Below are 22,179 nucleotides of genomic sequence, written 5' to 3' on the forward strand. Positions count from 1 at the left end.
CATAATAGTGTGAGAGTCCAGTCCATAGTGGATCTAACATAATAGTGAGAATCCAGTCCATAGTGGATCTAACATAATAGTGAGAATCCAGTCCATAGTGGATCTAACATAATAGTGAGAGTCCAGTCCATAGTGGATCTAGCATAATAGTGTGAGAGTCCAGTCCATAGTGGATCTAACATAATAGTGTGAGAGTCCAGTCCATAGTGGATCTAACATTATAGTGTGAGAGTCCAGTCCATAGTGGATCTAACATAATAGTGTGAGAGTCCAGTCCATAGTGGATCTTAAAATTACACTTATCCATGTTTGCCGAATTTTAGCTGCTACTTATTTATGATCGATTACAAAACTTTAAGAAAGTCGTCACGGAAGTAAACAAGGTAGGGATCAAACTTTTACACATACAGTGGTGGTCAAAAGTGTACATCCACTTGTAAAGAACATCATGTCATGGCTGTCTTGAGTTTCCAATCATTTCTACAACTCTCATTTTGTTGTGATGTAGTGATTGGAGCACATACTTGTTGCTCACAAAAAACATTCATGAAGTTTGCTTCTTTTATGAATTTATTATGGCTCTACTGAAAATGTGAGGGTCAAAAGTATACATACAGCAATGTTAATATTTGCTTACATGTCCCTTGGCAAGTTTACCTGCAATAAGGCGCTTTTGGTAGCCATCCACAAGCTTCTGCTTGACCACTTGACCACAAAATTGCTGCAGTTCAGCTAAATGTGTTGCTTTTCTGACATGGACTTGTTTCTTCAGCATTGTCCACACCTTTAAGTCAGGACTTTGGGAAGGCCATTCTAAAACCTTCATTCTAGCCTGATATAGCCATTCCTTTACCACTTTCGAGGTGTGTTTGGGGTCATTGTCCTGTTGGAACACCCAACAAGACCCAACCTCCGGGCTGATGATTTTAGCTTGTCCTGAAGAATTTGGAGCTAATCCTCCTTTTTCTTTGTCCCATTTAAAGCAGCAGTTCCATTGGCAGCAAAACAGGCCCAGAGCATAATACTACCACCACCATGTTTGACGGTAGGTGTGGTGTTCCTGGGATTAAAGGCCTCACCTTTTCTCCTCCAAACATATTGCTGGGTATTGTGGCCAAACAGCTCCATTTTGGTTTCATCTGACATCACATGGACAAAGATAAAACCTTCTGGAGGAAAGTTCTGTGGTCAGATGTGTTAAAAAGTTTGGATTGTTTGGATTTGTATGTATTTTACATTGTTTTCTGCAAGTACATCTGTCAGTTTTCTATCAAATGTGTTTTGTCTTAATATTTTGGCTGTCTGGGATGGATTCATTGGATTTCTGATCATTTTTATGGGAAAAAATGCTTTGGTTTTCATCTGAGCAACGATGACCAAGGAAAACCAAGGTGCTGCTGTTGGACACATGGCCTTTACTTGGGGCGGTATAGCTCGGTTGGTAGAGCGGCCGTGCCAGCAACTTGAGGGTTCCAGGTTCGATCCCCGCTTCCGCCATCCTAGTCACTGCCGTTGTGTCCTCGGGCAAGACACTTTACCCACCTGCTCCCAGTGCCACCCACACTGCTTTAAATGTCACTTAGATATTGGCTTTCACTATGTAAAGTGCTTGGAGTCACTAGACAAAAAGCGCTATATAAATATAACTCACTTCACTTCCTACACACTTAAAAGGTTTCTCCAGCTCAAGAAACCCCTAATGAAACTTCCTACTTTGCTCAGGTTTGTGTGTCACGGCCTGACCACCGAGACGACGTGCGAGTTCAGGGTGAAGGCGCTGAACGCGGCAGGGTACAGCCTCAGCTCCTCCCACTCTGAGTCGGTGGTGGTGCGTGCTGCCGTTTGTAAGTCATCTTCTACCTGACTTGTCTTTTCTCTCTCTCTCTCTCTCTGTTCCAACTCCTCAACCTTTACTTAACCGCTGGAATATGCAGCTGAGAACATATTCTACCTTTGAAAATCACCCTCTTTAACATTTGTACCCCCGACATGCTGCTCTTTGTCCCCTTGCACTTTTGTCTTCAAATTGTCACAAAACTTGCACAGTACTTTTCATTGTACTTTCATTCTTTAAATGCTTTGCAGCACTAACTATTCCGGGACGCTACAAGGTGTGTGTGGGGTGTGGGGGGGGGGTTTGGTGGTAGCGGGGTGTGTATTTTGTAGCTTCCCGGAAGAGTTAGTGCTGCAAGGGGTTCTGGGTATTTGTTCTGTTGTGTTTATGTTGTGTTACGGTGCGGATGTTCTCCCGAAATGTGTTTGTCATTCTTGTTTGGTGTGGATTCACAGTGTGGCGCATATTTCTAACAGTGTTAAAGTTGTTTATACGGTCACCCTCAGTATAACCTGTATGACTGTTGATCAAGTATGCGTTGCATTCACGTTAGAGGTGGTCTGCGGACACACCCGCGGGTAATCCGCGGGTCGGGCGGATGAATGACGAAAAAAATAGATTTTAAATAGATTCGGGCGGGTGGCGGTTGAACCAATTCGGAAATATATATACATAGTTAAATGTATAAAGAGAATCCTTCCTATGCGTCCCAGCAACAAGTGCCGCAAGTGAGCGCTCCTTCAGCGCAGCAGGGCGCATTTTAGAGGCCAGGTGCTCTCGCATGAATCCTGGCACTGTAGATGCCATTTTATTCCTGCATAGTGCTAAAAAAAAAAGTAAGTACCGTAATTTCCGGACTATAAGCCGCTACTTTTCCCCCTCGTTCTGGTCCCTGCGGCTTATACAAGGGTGCGGCTTATTTACGGCCTGTTCTTCTCCGACACCGACGAAGAGGATTTCGGTGGTTTTAGTACGCAGGAGGAAGACGATGACACAATGATTAAAGACTGACTTTTCATATACCGGTAGGCTGGTTATTTTGATAACATACAGGCGAGCACTTTGTATTACTTTGCACCGTTGTATTATTTGTACTCTGCACGAATGCTGTTCGCCATGTCAAAGATGTGAAAGTTTGATTGAATGATTGAAAGATTTATTGTTAATAAATGGGACGCTTTGCGTTCCCAAACAGTCATCTCTGTCCCGACAATCCCCTCCGTGGTAGCAGGAACCCCTATATCAGGGGTCACCAACGCGGTGCCCGCGGGCACCAGGTCGCCCGTGAGGACCAGATGAGTAGCCCGCCGGCCTGTTCTAAAAATAGCTCAAATAGCAGCACTTACCAGTGAGCTGCCTCTATTTTTTAAATTTTATTTATTTACTAGCAAGCTGGTCTCGCTTTGCTCGACATTTTTAATTCTAAGAGAGACAAAACTCAAATAGAATTTGAAAATCCAAGAAAATATTTTAAAGACTTGGTCTTCACTTGTTTAAATAAATTCATTCATTTTTTTACTTTGCTTCTTATAACTTTCAGAAAGACAATTTTAGAGAAAAAATACAACCTCAAAAATGATTTTAGGATTTTTAAACACATATACCTTTTTACCTTTTAAATTCCTTCCTCTTCTTTCCTGACATTTTAAATCGATGTTCAAGTAAATGTATTTTTTTTATTGTAAAGCATAATAAATACATTTTTATTTAATTCTTCATTTTAGCTTCTGTTTTTTCGACAAAGAATATTTGTGAAATATTTCTTCAAACTTATTATGATTAAAATTCAAAAAAATGATTCTGGCAAATGTAGAAAATCTGTAGAATGAAGTTTAAATCTTATTTCAAAGTATTTTGAATTTCTTTTAAAAATGTTGTTCTGGAAAATCTAGAAGAAATAATGATTTGTCTTTGTTAGAAATATAGCTTGGTCCAATTTGTTATATATTCTAACAAAGTGCAGATTGGATTTTAACCTATTTAAAACATGTCATCAAAATTCTAAAATTAATCTTAATCAGGAAAAATTACTAATGATGTTCCATAAATTCTTTTTTTAATTTTTTCAAAAAGATTCAAATTAGCTAGTTTTTCTCTTCTTTTTTTCGGTTGAAGTTTGAATTTTAAAGAGTCGAAATTGAAAATAAACTATGTTTCAAAATGTAATTGTAATTTTTTTCGTGTTTTCTCCTCTTTTAAACTGTTCAATTAAGTGTAAATATCATTAATTATTAATAATAACATAGCGTTAAAGGTAAATTGAGCAAAATGGCTATTTCTGGCAATTTATTTAAGTGTGTATCAAACTGGTAGCCCTTCGCATTAATCACTACCCAAGAAGTAGCTCTTGGTTTCAAAAAGGTTGGTGACTCCTGCCCTATATACTACGGTAATTACACATCAAAACCCTGCGGCTTATAGTCGGGTGCGGCTTATATATGGAGCAATCTGTATTTTCCCCTAAATTTAGCTGGTGCGGCTTATAGTCAGGTGCATCTTATAGTCCGGAAATTACGGTAGACCTACGGTTGGATATGTTAAACGAATTAGTCTACGTTACCTAGGCTATACCAAATAAGCCCATGTCCAACCTATATTGAGTTGGGTCAGCTGAATAATTGTGATGGTTACGTGTTGTTTGGGCGCACTACAATGCAAAGGAATTAAGGCAATTGCGTTGTTTATTGTGTTTTTTTTCTATTGGAGATATACTACTGTGTGTTAATTATTTGGCCTCGCTTTCAAGTGAAGCGCATCTCCGATTGGCTACAATCTAAGGCTATTTAGCCTGCTTTGTTCGTCGAGACCGTCTATTTTCATTATAATTCAATTATTATTATTTATTTAATTTATTTTTGTTTAAATAGGGATGACATACATATATTCTTTAACCTCACTAACGCCTTGCATCGTCTATATTAGATATATAACAACGGGCCGGTGGCGGGTGGGTGTGGTTTTGATAAAATGTTGGTTCGGGTGGATGGCGAAGGATGACGACTTTTGTGATGCGGTTGCGGATGAAATAATTGCCTATCCGCGCATCTCTAATTCACGTGTGTGTGCGTACAGAAGCCGCACATATCTTGTGACTGGGCCGGCACGTTGTTAGAAGGGATGAAAAGCGGACGTGACGATATCTCGTAGAGGACGTTAAAGTCAGTGCCTTTAAGGCACGCCCCCAAGACTGTGGTCCGGGTGGACTACGAGATATAATGACTGATGAACACCTTGGTTGGATAATGAAGGTTGCCTCAGCTCAAAGCCTGAGCCCCGACATGAATGATCTAGCATCCAAGAAAAGATGGCAGGTATCTGGCTTGGGCACATCAGATTAGATCAGTGTGTTGCAAACTGAGCAGTTTAAAGTCCTGAATGGTTGGTTTATTCATTGTTATTTTATTTTCTAATTTATTAGCCTGTGGGAAAAGTTAATGTTGATATTTACCTCAGAAGGCTGCAAATAGAAAAGAGGCATTACATTTTTATTTAAATTGCATTTGATATGCCATTGATATTTTTTTATTATTAGGGACCGCACGTCCCATTGTCAAAGGAATTCCAAAGGGAGTCCTTTTGCATTGGGACGAAAGGACCTATTGTTATTGTAAGGTTTATTATTATTATTATTATTATTATTATTTTTCCGCAGCTTTGCGCACTACTTTGACCCCCTTAACATGCTTCAAAACTCACCAAATTTGACACACACATAAAAAAACGCGAACAAAACTCTTTAGTCAAAAAACCAAACCCCAAAACTCAAAATTGCGCTCTAGCGCCCCCTAGGAAGAAAACTGCCTGTAACTCCCAGTACGAATGTCGTAGAGACATGAAACAAAAACCTCTATGTAGGTCTGACTTAGAGCTAGATTTCATACACTGACATCCTTCAGCAAAAATCAACAGGAAGTTGGCAATCACCCCTTCAAAACAAAAGTTTCATAAAAACACTCATTTTTGCCTCTTTGAGCTGTAATTTGACCCCCTTAAAATACTTCAAAACTCACCAAACTTTTTACACACATCAGGACTGGCGGAAATTGCGATCTAATAAAAAAAACGATCCCCAAAACTCCAAATTGCGCTCTAGCGCCTCCTAGGAATAAAACACAGACAAAACTGCTCCTCGGAGGAAAACACAGACAAAACTGCTTGTCACTTTCGGTAGGAACGTCTTAGAGACATGAAACAAAAACCTCTATGTAGGTCTCACTTAGACCTACATTTCATAGATTGACATCCTTCAGCAACTAGCACCTGCCAAATATGCGGGCCCGACCAACGCTGCTTGCAGCTTTAATTATTGTTTGAAACTGGATTTTGCATGTCACTATAAAGTTATATAAGCCTTGCTTGTTCAATATTCAATGCCAAACTTGTTTGGGTCCCTATTAAAAGGTTCATTTGTTCAACCTTGGCCCGCGGCTTTGTTCAGTTTTACATTTTGGCCCACTCTGTATTTGAGTTTGAAGGTTTATTGGCGCTCTGTACTTCTCCCTACGTCCGTGTACACAGCGGCGTTTTACAAAGTCATAAATTTTACTTTTTTAAAACCGATACCGATAATTTCCGATATTACATTTTAAAGCATTTATCGGACATCTCTACCAAAGACTATAAAAATGGGAGCCATTACCTCCCTGCTTGGCACTCACAGGGTTGGAATGGGGGTTAAATCAGCAAAATTATTCCTGAGCGCGGCCACCGCTGCTGCTCATTGCTCCCCTCACCTCCCAGGGGGTGGAACAAGGGGATGGGTCAAATGCAGAGGGTAATTTCACCACACCTAGTGTGTGTGTGTGACTATCAGTGGTACTTTAACTTTAACTTTAAAGAAATGACATGTTACGTAAAGATGGGATAAGGAGCACATATGTAGAAAAAATATATATAATTTCTGAAGGATTTAAATGACTATATTTAATGGTAAGTCTAATTTTAGCAAGTTTTCAAGGTGGTTGAAGTTAGTATTTTACATTGTATTTGTTGCACGCACATGGTACCAATTTGATGGAATGTCTCATGTATGTTTTATTTGAGAAATATGTCTATATTTGATTTTGTGTGCATGTAGTTTTTAGTATCGCTCAACTCTCATGAGCAATGTTACACTAACGAGCGTAAGTAAACAGCACTTGTTGAACATTGACATGGGTATACATTTAGCGTAGAAATATACTGCTGAACTATTGATGAGAGTGTGTGTGTGGGTGTGTGTGTGTGTGTGTGTGTGTGTGTGTGTGTGTGTGTGTGTGTGTTCTCGCAGCCGTCCCTGCTCAGCCAACCGCTGTGACCTTGCTGGAGGCTCACAAGGACACCATGGTGCTGGGCTGGAGCGAGCCCGTTAACGACGGGGGAGGAGCCATCAGAGGATACTTTGTGGACTACAGGACGGTGAAAGGGAAGGCCGTCAGCCAGTGGCATGAGCTCAACCTCCAGGCATTGACCACCACCTCCTACAAGGTCAGCTCCTAAGGTTGCTGCAGGGTGGCGTTTCACACAGAGACTCAAAACTGTGTCGTTGACGTGCGCCCTAATCATCTGCTCAGGTGGAGAACCTGAAGGAGAACGTTGTCTACCAGTTCCAGGTGCGCGCCATGAACATGGCAGGTGTGAGCAAAGGCTCGCTTCCCAGTGCGGATCTGGAGTGCAAAGAGTGGACCCTTACGGTGCCAGGTACCCTCCTACATGGGGCTTTTAGGAAGCCTTTGTGTGTGTGTGTGTGTGTGTGTGTGTGTGTGTGTGTGTGTGTGTGTGTGTGTGTGTGTGTGTGTGTGTGTGTGTGTGTGTGTGTGTGTGTGTGTGTGTGTGTGTGTGTGTGTGTGTGTGTGTGTGTGTGTGTGTTGTATTTCCACCCTTCTTGAGACATCAATGAGGAAAAGTTAGGACCAAAATGATGGTCCCAATACGGAAAACCATTGCATGTAATAGAGAGCCAAATACTAGAGTCCGTGAACATTGTTCCAAAGTCAGGATTTTTTTGTGTGCATACAAAAGTAAACACTGACAGGTGCAAAGGCAGCAATGTATGATGAAACAAGACGGCAGCTAAAGAAGGACTTCCCTATTCATCCCCGGAAAAACCCGCCAGGTGAACAGCTGATTTTTTACCACTTCTGGTGCTGACGTAAGACAAGCCATATGTGAGCATAGGATGAAGAAATACGCTACGCTACTAAGACTATAGTGGCCATTAACAGTTAGCTTCTACAGCTGGCAGGGGCCATCTGTGGTCCCTGACTCCTTTGTCATCGGACTTAAGCACATTACAAATCACTTGCACCCCCTGCTGGTGACATCCATCAAAATGAGGGTGGTCCTAAAAAGGAGGGATTTTTCAAATTGACTGTATGTCGCTTTTAAAAGTGCTCCCCCCTCTGGTCAACATATGAAATAACAAGTGCATGTAAGAAATTAAAATGCGCCCCCTTTGGCCAAAATGTATTTAAAAAAAAATATATATATACAGTATGTATATAGAGACATACTGTAATAACTTGAAGTAAATAATGAAGATTAAAAACCGATTACAAACAAAAAAATAAAAAAATTAACTAGAAGCAGTCTTTTTCTCACAATGTGTTGACTTCTTTCTTATAAAATTGGGAAAATGTTCTCATATTTTTTCCGTTTCTGTAACATTGCAATATTTTCTCGTAAAATGATTACTTTTTTAAGTAAAATGATTACTTTTTAATGTAAAATGCCGACATTTGTCATATAAAATTCAGACTTTTATCACAATATTGCCAATTTTTTTGTTGTTCTTGTAAAATAGTGACATTTTTTTAGTAAAATTATGACTTTTGTCATAATTTTGCCAAGTAAAAAATCTGATTATTATAATATTGCCAAAATTTGAAAGTTTTCCTATAAAATTGTGACTTTTGTCGATTAAAATGACGACTCTTTTCATAAAATTGCCAAAATGTTAAGCTTTTCTTGTAAAATTATGACTGTTATTAAGGTAAAATTCAAACTTTTGTCATAATATTGCACAAATGTTCAGTTTTTCTTGTAAACTTTTGACTCGCGTTGAGTAAAATGACGACTTTATTATAATACTGCTAAAATTCAAAGTTTTTAACTAAATTTTCACAACAAGCTTTTTTATATTTGCATAGTATGTATATATTATTAATGTTGTAAATACACATCTTTATATATCTAGAAAGGGTGGTCCTAAAGAGGGAGGCATTTTTCGGAGATCTCAAGAAGATAACAAATACAAGAGTGTGTGTGTGTGTGTGTGTGTGTGTGTGTGTGTGTGTGTGTGTGTGTGTGTGTGTGTGTGTGTGTGTGTGTTTCTAACCTTGAGACATGAAGAAGGAAAAGTATCTTCCATATGAGGAGGTGTGAACAAGTGATGACATAAATCACGGTCCCAATAACATTGCATCTAATAGACAATGTCTCATTAGCACCCCTGCTGGTGACATCTATCAAAATGAGGGTGGTCCCAAAAAGGAGGGATTTTTCAAATTGACTGTGTGTCGCTTTTAAAAGTGCTCCCCCTCTGGTCAACATATGAAATAACAAGTGTGTGTTTGGCCAAAATTAATTTAAAAAAATAAAATAAATATGTTATAGAGACATACTGTTATAAAATGAAGTAAATAATTAAGATTAAAAAACAATTACAAACAAAAAAAACAACTAAAAGCTTACCTTTTTTTTATTTGCATAGAATGTATATACTTTTAATGTTGTAAATACTAATCTTTATATATATAGAAAGGGTGGTCCTAAAGAGGTAGGCATTTTTCGGAGGTCTCAAGAAGGTAACAAATACAAGAGTGTGTGTGAGTGTGTGTGTGTCTTTAATGCTCACAAACAATGTTTTTTCATGCCCAAAAAGTGCAGTACATATATCGCATACAACTACGTAACTTTAAGGAGTGGGAGAGCAGCACAGACACGTTAGCAACATTAGCACAGCTACATGCTAACATTACACTTACTTTTTAACAGCCACATTATGGTAGGTTAGCCAGCTCGCAGATGAAAAAGGAAATGATCAATTTCTTACTTTTTAAGGTAATTTATGAATTGCAGGCAGCGCTCTAAGCTTTTTTCGAAGATGTGTAGCAAAAACCTTCTTTTGTGAAGTGACACCAGACATTGAGAATGTTGTCCTGTGCAAGGTGCTCCTGTTGGACTTCATTTTCTCGAGGTTCGGGACTCTTCCGTTGTGGTCCTGTGGGAGGCACCGGCGTTTGACGGGCGCACTCCCGTCAACGGCTACTACTTGGACATGAAGGAGGCGCAGGCTGTGGAGAAAGGCTGGAAGGCCGTCCACGAGAAGGCCAACAAGTCCAAATATATGAAAGTAAGGATTAAATGATGCATGTTGGAAAGAAAAGGAATTCCTCACGGACTTATGTTGTAGGTGAGCGGCCTTGAGGCTGGCACATCCTACGTCTTCCGCGTGCGAGCTCAAAACCTCGCAGGAGTCGGGAGACCCTCTGCCGTCTTGGGTCCGGTCCTAGCCGAGACTGTCCCTGGTTAGAAAGTTGGGAACATCCCTACATCTGCTTTGTTTTAGCACCTAACCTGGCAACCGTAACGTGGCCATCTTCTCTCCCGCCAGGCACCAAAGAGGTTTGCGTGGAAGTTGATGACGACGGTGTTATTTCCATGGTCTTTGAGTGCTCGGAAATGAGTGAGGGCTCGGAGTTTGTCTGGTCTAAGAACTACCAAGCGATCACGGACACCTCCAGACTGACTATAATCAACGAGAAGGGCAGGTTAGCATCCTTTGTGATCAATGGAAGGTTACCATTTGCAAATGGAATCATTTCCATCCACACTAACACAAGCCTGGTATCCATCAGAGAGTACACTTCATTTGGGAACACTTTTTTCTGCTTTCATTGTTAAAGGTACAGAAATATCTGTCAATACTTTTGAAGGGGAATTGCATTTTTTTGGGGAATTTTCGCAATCATTATGAGAGACAAGAACACACGTCTTTTTTGTTTTTTAGGATTTTAAAGATAAAAAACTGCGGCTAATGGGAGTCACCCTTCAAAGCCCTCTAAAACAACTTCAAGAACCTCCATCACCGTGATATATACACACTGCAAGTATATATACAGTATGATATAGTAACAGACACGATCATAACAATATGTGCAATATTTAAAATACCGATGGTTTACTGACAAACCGATGGTTTGTCCAGTCCAGGTAGAGGACGAGACTCTGTCCCAGGTGGAGGAGTTTAAGTATCTCAGGGTCTTGTTCACGAGTGAGGGAAAGATGGAGAAGGAAATCAGCCGGAGAATGGGAGCAGCTGGGGCAGTATTGCAGTCTCTCTACCGCACTGTTGTGACGAAACGAGAGCTGAGCCAGAAGGCAAAGCTCTCGGTCAACCGAGCTATCTACATTCCTACTCTCACCTATGGTCATGACCGAAAGAATAAGATGGCAGGTACAAGCGGCCGAAATGAGTTTCCTCAGAAGGGTGGCTGGCATCTCCCTTAGAGATAGGGTGAGAAGTTCAGTCACCCGAGAGAGACTCGGAGTAGAGCCGCTGCTCCTTCGCTTGGAAAGGAACCAGCTTAGGTGGTTCGGGCATCTCGTGTGAATGCCTCACCAGCGTCTCCCTAGGGAGGTCCTTGTTGCACGTCCCACTGGGAGGAGACCCAGTGGCAGGCCAAGGACCAGATGGGGGGATTACATCTCCTCTCTGGCCTGGGAACGCTTCGGGATTCCCCAGGAGGAAGTTGCTAATGTTGCTCTGGAGAGGGAAGTCTGGGGGTCTCTGCTGGAGCTGTTGTCCCCGTGACCCGATTCCGGATAAGCGGTTGAAGATGGATGGATGGTCATTTTATGCACAGTCAGAACTAATTCTTCGCCGGATTTATTCCCGTTTCCATAGCAGCGCACTTCCGACTTCCTGCAACAAATCTGTTCCTACTCCTGGAATCTAACGCAAGTGTTTTTTCTATTAATGGCCGACTTGGTATTAAACAACGAGGACGACTATTTTTGGACAACTGAGGATTCACAACTTTGTCTTTTTGAAACTAAATATGCGGAAGATGAACTGCTGCTTATAGAGGCAAGCACGAAGAAGAGGATGTCCATGAAAAGGCCACGATTCTGGTCGCTGAGGAAGCTGACCTGAGCGAGGACAGCGTCTCAGCCGCCGTGAAGGTCCACACCTGGGTCCTGGGCGTTGCTGCCAATTACACAGAGTGTCTATGGAACGGCTATACTCTTGGCTGATGAGGATGAGGAGGCGTGTGGGCCCCTGACGGGGGCCTCCGCAGCAGGCGAGCAGGAAGTCGTGCAGGCTGCTGGGTAGGGGATCTGGCAGGCTGCAGAGCTGGGTAGGAGGATGGCGGCGTCGTGGTAAGACCCGCTGGAGACGAGGATGGCAGCGTCGTGAGAAGGCCCGCTGGAGACGAGGATGGCAGCGTCGTAGGAAGGCCGAAGATGATGCTGTCGTGGGAAGGCCCTCTGGAGACGAGGATGGCAGCGTCTTGGGAAAGCCCACTGGAGACGAAGATGACGGCGTTGTGGGAAGATCCGCTGGAGACGAGGATGGCGGCGTCGTGGGAAGATCCGCTGGAGACGAGGATGGCGGCGTCGTGGAAGGCCTGCAGGAGACGAGGATGGCGGCGTCGTGTTAATACCTGCTGGGTTAGAGGATGGTGGCCTCGTGGGAAGACCACTGGCAACAAGGATAGCGGCGTTGTGAGAAGGCCCTCTGGAGACGAGGATGGCAGCGTCTTGGGAAAGCCCACTGGAGACGAAGATGACGGCGTTGTGGGAAGATCCGCTGGAAACGAGGATGGCGGCGTCGTGGGAAGATCCGCTGGAGACGAGGATGGCGGCGTCGTGGAAGGCCCGCAGGAGACGAGGATGGCGGCGTGGTGTTAATACCTGCTGGGTTAGAGAATGGTGGCCTCGTGGGAAGACCACTGGCAACAAGGATAGCGGCGTCATGGGAAGTCCTGCTGGAGACGAGGATGGAGGCGTCGTGGGAAGTCCCGCTGGAGACGAGGATGACGGCGTCGTAGGAAAGCCCGCTGGAGACGAGTATGAAGGCGTCCTGGGAAGTCCTGCTGGAAACGAGGATGGCGGTGTCGTGAGAAGGCCCGCTGGAGACAAGGATGGCGGAGTCATGGAAAGGCCCACTGGAGACGCAAATGGGGGCGTCTGCAGGCCTGCTGGAGACGCGGATGGCGGAGTTTGCAGAGCTGGAGCAGCAGGCGGCTTGGCCGGTGGTTGAGCTGGATGTAAGGCTGGCGGTGGCAGCCTCGCTGGATGTAGGACAGGCAGCGGAGGCCGGGCAGGAGGTAACAGCCTGGCTGGGTGCAGGAGGTGGCCCCTTGGCTGGACACAGCTCTGCCTCCCCAATTGCACATCTACAAGTTAGCTTATGTCTTTCCGTAGTTAGCTTTTACGGCTAATACCGTAGCATGCCGATATTTTGTACACTAGAAAAAGAGTTCCTCTGTATTCTGTCTTACAATAACAATGTCGCTACAGTTTGGTTGTTATATAGGTTACAGAACGTAAATGAAGTATTGTTGACGGTTTTTGACTGCATTTTTAAAGTGATTTAGAGGTAGAATAGATAGCGCCCATTAGCTGCATTGCTAGCCACCAAGAACGAGCCGATTTCTATATGTTAGAATGTGAAAAAACAAAAAACTTTTGTCTTCTTGTCTCTCATGAGGATTGTGAACGATAGGCAACGTTCCAAAAAAAGTGCAGTTCTGCTTTAAGTACACTTTCATACCTGTGCTAGAAGTATGACAGTGTTTTTACTAAAACCATAAAGTGGCAAATCAAACTAAAATGTACCTGCTATGGAAAAATGGCTTCAAATATCAGTCCTGTGTTGTCTTAAATCACCTGCCTACATGTCCTCATTTTCCAGGACCAGAGTTATCTTTAACAATCCCTCCCTGGAGGATCTGGGCATATTCTCCTGCGTGGTCACCAACACGGACGGCATCTCATCCAGCTTCGCGCTCGCCGAGGAAGGTGTGCTTACGTGCCAGAAAAACACGTTTGTGCTTTGTGTGGCTATTTGTGTATGTCTTTGTAAGCAATACGTCCAAGTCCCAATGGGTAGTACGCTTGATCCTTTGAAATGGAAATTGGCACTGACTTTGCGGAGGTCATGACAATCACTCTTTGTGCTACTGCTGGTGTTATTTTTGACAGATCTTAAGCGTCTCCTGGACATCAGCCACGAGCACAAGTTCCCTGGTAAATACTCCCATCAATTAAAACACATTTCCCTCTAGAGATATTTCTGTAAAGTACACATTCTGTATATAAACAGGTCTCCAAATGTTTATTCCCCAGTCATCCCCTTTAAGAATGAAATGGCCATGGAGTTGCAAGAGAAGGGTCGTGTGCGATTCTGGACACAAGTGGAGAAGTTCACCAAGGACTGCCAGTTGGACTACGTCTTTAATGACGTCATCATTACTCAAGGCGGGGTGAGAATACGAGTCCCTCCTTTTTGATTGTGTCTATTCTACATACATTTTTCTTTTTGATTGCTTGCAGAAATACACCATGAACTTCGACAAGAGCACAGGTATCATCGAAATGTTCATGGACTCCCTGGAGGTGACGGACGAAGGAACATTCACCTTTAAACTGGTGGACGGCAAAGCTAAGGGCACAACCAGCTACGTGCTGATTGGAGAAGGTACTATTTTACTTGATTAAAGTGAGACGACAATAATCATATGGAGATGTTAGATCAGTGGTTCTTAACCTGGGTTCGATCGAACCCAAGGGGTTCGGTGAGTCCGCCCCAGGGGTTCGGCGGACCCTCCGCCGCGGAGGGCGAGACACATCCAACTCATCGTGTAAATAAAAACTTCTCCCTATCGGCGTATTACGGATACGGCAAATGCAGAAGTCACACTGATTTGCAGGTGTGTAATTTGTTGTTAGTTCATGCACTGTGTTGGTTTTGTTCTTTGAACAAGGTGATGTTCATGCACGCTTCATTTTGTGCACCAGTACAAAAACATATAACTTTGTCTTGAATTTGAAAAAAAATATATATATATTTTTCACTAAAGAAGGATTTGGTGAATGCGCATATGAAACCGGTGGGGTTCGGTACCTCCATCAAGGTTAAGAACCACTGTGTTAGATTCTGTGTACTTGGCTGTTGTTAGCATGGATGTCCACTGAGGGGCAGCAGAGGAACACCTGTCTTAAGAGCCGTGCATTTACTTTGCTTTTACTGTGTAGAGTTCAGAGAGCTGCAGAAGAAGTCGCAATTTGAGAGACAAGAATGGCTCAGGAAACAAGGTATGATGTCATTCCTTCATATTACCTAAAATTCATTAAAGCGCGTGTCGACTGCATGTTTTCTCCTTGTGTTCACAGGTCCTCACTTTATTGAGTACCTTGACTTCACTGTTACGCCAAAATGTGATGTGTTGCTGAAATGCACGGTAAGACAAAAAAAAAACATCAAGCCAACTCTTAATCTTCATTCTTGTCTTTAATGCTCTCCACAGGTAGGAAACGTCAAGCCTGAGACAGAAATCATCTGGTCCAAGAACAGCATCGAGATCTGCGCTAGTGACGAGGCCATGAAGAAATTGGAGAAAAAGGACAACGTGCTGACTTTTAACATTGGAAAGGTCAGGCCGTCTGTCCGCAGGGTCGTGAGCTTTTACGAGACTTCAGTGCAGCGTCCGTTTATTTATCCAGCTGCCTTTTACTTGCTAGGCTGTCGAACACACAGACTCATAGGTGACAAAACATCCCAAAATCAAGAGTCCAGATCAGACCTGTCAACACTTAGTTTTCACTTATTTGCTCTCCTCCCATTCCCGTATTTCCCTTTGTTATCCAGGGTGTACCCTGCCTTGGGGTAGAGTGCAGCTGGGATAGGCTCCAGCCCCGCCACAACCCCAAGAGGAAGAAGCAGTAGAAAATGGATGGATGGATCTATACCTTCCATAAAGAAAATAAATACGCTCCTCTCAGTTGGAGCAGGTGCACACTGCAAAAAGTCAGTGTTCAGAAACAAGAAAAAAAAATACAAAAATGAGGGGTATTTTATTTGAACTAAGCAAAATGATCTGCCAATAGAACAAGAAAATTTGGCTTGTCAAGACTTTCCAAAACAAGTCAAATTAGCTAACCTCAATGAACCCAAAAATAGTTTAAAATAAGTATATTCTCACTAATAACAAGTGCACTTTTCTTGGTAGAAAAAAAGAGACTTTTTTGCTCAATATGTTGAAAAATATTCTTAAATGAAGTAAAAGGACCTAGACTTTGCAGACGATCTAGCTCTCCTGGCTCACACTTACCAACAGATGCAGGACAAATCACAAAAACTACAAAGAACTGCTGCATTTCTTGGGCTTAAGATCAATTCACAAAAAACGAAGGTCATGCGTATCAATAACAAGAACAATACACCAATAACAATGGACCATAATCAATTAGAGGAGGTAGTCAGTTTTACATACTTGGGGAGCATAATCAGTGTAGATGGAGGAGCAGATGAAGATGTCAAATCCAGAATAGGGAAAGCAAGAACATCATTCAACTTACTAAACAAAATATGGAGAGCAAAAAACATTTCTCTCAAAACCAAATTGAAAATATTTAACTCAAATGTCAAATCCATCCTGCTGTACGGATCAGAAACATGGAAAACCACCAATAGCATACTCAATAAACTACAGACATTCATAAACCGTTGCCTCCGTCGGGTCCTAGGAGTCTACTGGCCAGACACCATCACCAATGCCAACCTGTGGGAACTCACCAAACAAGAACCTGTGGAACTGCAAATCAGGAGAAGGAAGTGGAGCTGGATAGGCCACACACTCAGAAAACCAAATAAATCAATCACCAAACAGGCACTAACATGGAACCCACAGGGAAAAAGAAACAGAGGGAGAAGAACAACCTGGAGAAGAAGCACGGAACAGGAGATGAGGGCTGAGGGGCTGTCATGGCAACAACTCGACCGAAGGGCACAAGACCGGAATGGATGGAAGGCTTTCGTCGGCGGCCTAGGTTCCTCAGGGAATACTAAGGCCTAAGTAAAGTAAGAAGTAAATGCTAGTGCCATTATCTTGACATAATGATATGCGCTCGGCATCATGATTTTTTTTTTTCATGCTTAAAGAAATGATGACTTTAAAAAAGTAGTTGTATACTTATGAGTGTTGATGACACAGCTTTGCAACACTTGATATTTTAGTTTCAAGCATGTTTTACTCAATATAGCTCATCAAATCTCAGCAACAAGCTGTAATATCTTACTGACATCATTTAGGAGCAAAACACTTAAAACAAGTAAAACACTCCAACATAAAATCTGCTTAGTGAGAAGAATGATCTTATCAGACAGAAAATAAGCAAATATCACCCTTATTACTTAGATTTCACTTTTTGCAGTGCAGCCGGCGGCCTCAACAACTTTCCGTAAACATCGGCGTTAAAATGGTGACGCTTGGGCGGGGGCTGTGACGAGCAGTGCGACGAGTCGCCTGTCCCGTGGTTCAATCAAATCGACATCGTGGATGGACATGAAGACAATGCCAGAAGAGGCATCTCTGTCCCAAATATTTGAGTAAATATCTTGAGAAATGGGAGGCTGATTATCCTTTTCCCAAGAAAAGTAGGGTCGGACGAGGGTTGTCCCGATACCACAATGTATTTCGATACTTTTTGATACTTTTCTGAATAAAGGGGACCACCAAAAATGGCATTATTGGCTTTATTTTAACAAAATATTACATTGGTCATATTCAAAGTCCAGGGACATATTTACTGACTTTATAAACATAATATTATCTTTAAAAAAAGGAAAAAAGATTTTGTGACGATAAAAATTTTTTATGTAATCATAGTAGTATCGACTAGATACGGTCTTGTACATGGTATTATTACAGTGGATGTCAGGTGTAGATCCACCCATGGCATTTGTTTACATTCAGGCACGCTACTTTTTGTTAGCGGTGACGCCGGTGAACTGTTGTATCCTCCTACGGTGTGTAGTGAAGCATGTTTAGCTATTCCTCGTCCTCCAGTGATAATGTACTTGTAAGAAACTCACTTTATTTGTCACCATGGAGGCCAGGATTAGTGATTTAGAAGTAGCTAAAACACTGCCTGTCATAATTGTTCTCCCAGGAAGCAAACGGACTATTCCGGACTGGACTTGAAGGTAGAACCATGATTTAAGCTTGACTCTCAAATAGGTACAAACAAAAAGGCGCACAAGTTAGCGCAGGAAACAAAAGCTAACACTTAGCATAAACTATGGACAGGGCAAAAACTCGCTAACTGTGGCATGAACAAACAAAACTTACTTGGCAAGGCATGAAGCAAACAATGGCATGACACAAGCAATGACGCCAGGCCGACTGACAGGCAAAGACAGGCTTAAGTACTGGTCTCTTGATTAGAGACAGGTGTGTCTCGAACGCAAGAGGCAGGTGAAAATCATGTCGTCATGGAAACTAAAACAAACAAGGGTGCACAAAAACAGGAACTTCTGGAGTCTTAGAACTAACAGAAAGTAACAAAAACATGATCCAGACCACAGATCATGACACTGCCGACTGTGGATGGATGTTCACTGCTAGCTAGCTAGCCATGTCTTAAAGTAGCTCTTCCTGAGGGCGTTTCAGTGTTATAACTTCACCTTTATCTTTACTTTTTACACCAAAATGCGTCCATTCTCCCTTTTCTGTCTACACACTGTGTCTGCTTGTAAGTACTCTGTGATTGTGCACTGCCGAACATGCTCCTCTACTCGTAAACCGCTTGTCCCTTTAGGGGTTGCGGGAGCCTATCTCAGCTGTATTCGGGCGGAAGGCGAGGTACACCCTGGACAAGTCGCCACCTCATCGCAGGGCCAACACAGATAGACAGAACTGGTACTTTTCAAACAGAGTATAGTACCGTTTTTGATTCATTAGTACCGCGATACTATACTAGTACCGGTATACCGTACAATCCTAGGTTGGACACACTCATACTTTTGTAAGATTTCTAACACCCATTAAATAGAAGACACAGGGGAATAAATTATGCAAATCAGCATGAAAAACGCGGTGAAAGAGCCTAGAATCTTTTTGTGTTGTCATTGAAGCGATGTGTTTTTGTGTAATGTTCACTGCATCCGTTTGGGTGGCAGACCAAAATGTTTATATTCGGCAGCCGTTCAAAAAGTTGATGTCCGGGGTGAGATGTTATGTTCCTTATGATGTTTTGAATGTGTGAACGAAGGCTGGCCCTCTCCCTGGTCAACGTCAGTGACCTCTGACCTCACAAATGGACACAATCTATTTATCAAGTGTATTTATATCTGATATTCCTGCTAGTCTGTGTGTTTGACTTCACTCCTTAGCAGAGGTGGGTAGAGTAGCCAGAAATTGTACTCAAGTTAGAGTACTGTTACTTTAGAGATGTATTACTCAATTAAAAGAAAAGAGTAGTCACCCAAATATTTACTTGAGTAAAAGTAAAAAGTATGTTGTGAAAAAACTACTCAAGTACTGAGTAACTGATGAGTAACCTGTTCGTTTAATGATGACGGCAACAAATAAAGCACAAAAACATAAAAATAGCAATGAGCAAATTCAGAGCCAGGAATATCTCTTAAGCAACTAAAACAATAATATATATTAAATAATAATACATTAACATTAAAAAAATTAAGGCAAATTGAGCCACAATAACTTAACAGCACCATAGGCTCAGTAGGCAGAGATTACAAAGGAAAATAACAAGTTAGCCTTTACGCAAACCATAAACTGATAGGTGTGGGCTGCACCTGGGAACACACTGTGCACTTCTGATTGGTGTTTCTATGCATGCGTGTGTGTGTGTGTGTGTGTGTGTGTGCGACTCTGTGTGTGTGTGTGTGTGTGTGTGTGTGTGTGTGTGTGTGTGTGTGTGTGTGTGTGTGTGTGTGTGTCTCTGTCTCTCTATGAGGCTGCAGTGCGTTAATAAATGTCCCCACACGATGTACATTTAGTGATTCATAGCAGGGAAGCTAACATCAGCCTACGGTGACAACAAGCAATGTGCTTCCTCAAATTTGACGTTGAGTTCATGTAAGCTTAAGCTTGTTAATCATGTGACCGCCTGGCTCTGTTTGATTGGTGAAACGGAGTCAAACGTCACCAGTGACTGCATTTGATTGGTGAAACGGAGTCAAACGTCACCAGTGACTGCATTTGATTGGTGAAACGGAGTCAAACGTCACCAGTGACTATATTTGATTGGTGAAACGGAGTCAAACGTCACCAGTGACTATATTTGATTGGTGAAACGGAGTCAAACGTCACCAGTGACTATATTTGATTGGTGAAACGGAGTCAAACGTCACCAGTGACTATATTTGATTGGTGAAACGGAGTCAAACGTCACCAGTGACTGCATTTGATTGGTGAAACGCAGGCATGTGATAGATCCTACTTTGAAGGTCTGTCTGACAAAGCAAAACAAACAAAGCGTGCATTAACAGATGGATAAAAATCAGTAGCGAGTAGCGAGCTGAATGTAGATAAATGGAGCGGAGTAAAAGTAGCGTTTCTTCTCTATAAATATACTCAAGTAAAAGTAAAAGTATGTTGCATTAAAACTACTCTTAGAAGTACAATTTATCCCAAAAGTTACTCAAGTAGATGTAACGGAGTAAATGTAGCGTGTTACTACCCACCTCTGCTCCTTACTCTTTTCAATGTCTTGGCCAAAAGGTTACTAACTGGCGTCATGCTGCTCGTCCATTGCTCTCGCTGTGCCGCACTAACATGCTCATGTGTCTTAATCCGCAGTGCGTTATTGAGCAAGACGTGCAAGCAGACATGGAAGAGACAGAGCCGCCCGCCGAGGACGCTTCGCTGCTGCCGTCGCCGAGATCCAAAGTCTGAATTAGCAACTTGCTGCTCATAAGTTGACGCTTCTCATCCCTCCATGCTGTTACCATTTCAATGTCTTCCATGTCACGTCTGCATTGGACAAAAGCTTGCTAAGTGTCCTGTCATTCTGTCAATGGGAGTTACAGTTAAACTACGGCCCTGGGAGAGATGTAGACCATTACTCCGGGACTCTGACCGGGCTTTTCTTTCCACCCTTAGATTACCAAGGAGGATGCGGGTATTTACGAGGTGTTCTTGAAGGATAAGAGAGGCCAAGATATGAGCAGGTTTGATCTGACAAATGAAGGTAAGTGCTTGAAACATTTAGTAGGAACACTTTATAATAGGGGGAACCTAACAAGGGGTTTAGCATGTTAGATCCACTATGGACTGGACTCTCCCTATTATGTTAGATCCACTATGGACTGGACTCTCACACTATTATGTTAGATCCACTATGGACTGGACTCTCCCTATTATGTTAGATCCACTATGGACTGGACTCTCCCTATTATGTTAGATCCACTATGGACTGGACTCTCACACTATTATGTTAGATCCACTATGGACTAGATCCACTATGGCCACTATGGTGCAATCATAGAACAGAGAACAGCTTTACAAGTACAATGTTTTGTAACGTTGTCAGGACATATTAAAGGTACGTAGCAATTAATTAAGGTGAGGCGTCAATTAGAACGAAGGTCGGGATTTATAAACCCTTGCAAGTGTCCCCTTATTGCAAAGTGGTTGTGGTATGTGGTAAACAATGAGAGGAGGCTCTAACATGACTTGGTGCACATCCCCTGCAGGCTACAAGGCTGTAATGAACGAGCTGTTCAGGGTGATTGGTGAGCACTCCTCAGAGACCAAGAAAATGCCCTTACAGCAGATTTTTTATTCCTAAAGTAAATAAACACTTGTGTTGTTTTGTCTTCCAGCCAACTCGTCGTCCCAAATCGAAGTCCTGAGCACGGAACACGGCATCATCCTTCACTCCACGGTCACGTACTACCACCAGGACCAGCATGTCGGCTGGCTGCACAAGTACGTCCCATCCACACGACGGCCGAGCTCGTCCCAGCTGATTGTGTCTGTGTTCCTCCGCCAAGGGACGCTAAGATCTCTGCCTCGGAGAGAGTCAAGTCGGGAGTGACGGGTGAGCAGCTGTGGCTAAAGGTCAACGAGCCCACCGAGAGGGACAAGGGTAAATACACCATGGACGTGTTTGACGGCAAGGACGGCGTCAAGCGTGTGTTCGACCTGAGTGGCCGAGGTGAGTTCAAGCTTTTGGGAAAAAAGGGACTCCTTCGTAATTGTAAGAGAATATTCATCTGTGCATGATTCCCGTGCAGCTTGGGAGGAAGCCTTTGAGGAATTCCAACGACTGAAGTGAGTAAAAGAAGTCCTAAGTGGAGCTAAGTGTGCTTGTGATACAGCCAAGTGTGC

General features: G+C 42.7%; 1 protein-coding gene across 2 annotated transcripts in view; it reads left to right on the plus strand.

Annotated features, from left to right (window-relative positions):
* The window catches only part of myom1a (myomesin 1a (skelemin)), a 52,251-nt gene that overhangs the window by 22,991 nt on the left and 7,081 nt on the right, over positions 1-22,179 (plus strand). Inside the window, exons 17-35 of one of the 2 annotated variants that reach the window (XM_062023756.1) lie at positions 1,723-1,844; positions 7,104-7,300; positions 7,387-7,513; positions 9,982-10,166; positions 10,227-10,341; positions 10,428-10,584; positions 13,734-13,840; positions 14,024-14,068; positions 14,168-14,304; positions 14,375-14,519; positions 15,077-15,136; positions 15,215-15,282; positions 15,349-15,474; positions 20,647-20,736; positions 20,950-21,037; positions 21,543-21,581; positions 21,672-21,777; positions 21,843-22,006; positions 22,086-22,122. In XM_062023756.1, coding sequence (XP_061879740.1) covers positions 1,723-1,844; positions 7,104-7,300; positions 7,387-7,513; positions 9,982-10,166; positions 10,227-10,341; positions 10,428-10,584; positions 13,734-13,840; positions 14,024-14,068; positions 14,168-14,304; positions 14,375-14,519; positions 15,077-15,136; positions 15,215-15,282; positions 15,349-15,474; positions 20,647-20,736; positions 20,950-21,037; positions 21,543-21,581; positions 21,672-21,777; positions 21,843-22,006; positions 22,086-22,122 — 2,115 coding nt within the window. The remainder of the gene's footprint in view (positions 1-1,722; positions 1,845-7,103; positions 7,301-7,386; positions 7,514-9,981; positions 10,167-10,226; positions 10,342-10,427; positions 10,585-13,733; positions 13,841-14,023; positions 14,069-14,167; positions 14,305-14,374; positions 14,520-15,076; positions 15,137-15,214; positions 15,283-15,348; positions 15,475-20,646; positions 20,737-20,949; positions 21,038-21,542; positions 21,582-21,671; positions 21,778-21,842; positions 22,007-22,085; positions 22,123-22,179) is intronic. The other variant, XM_062023757.1, reaches the window with a different exon arrangement.

This window comes from Entelurus aequoreus, linkage group LG16 (assembly GCF_033978785.1).
Source record: "Entelurus aequoreus isolate RoL-2023_Sb linkage group LG16, RoL_Eaeq_v1.1, whole genome shotgun sequence".
NCBI classification, from domain to species: domain Eukaryota; kingdom Metazoa; phylum Chordata; class Actinopteri; order Syngnathiformes; family Syngnathidae; genus Entelurus; species Entelurus aequoreus.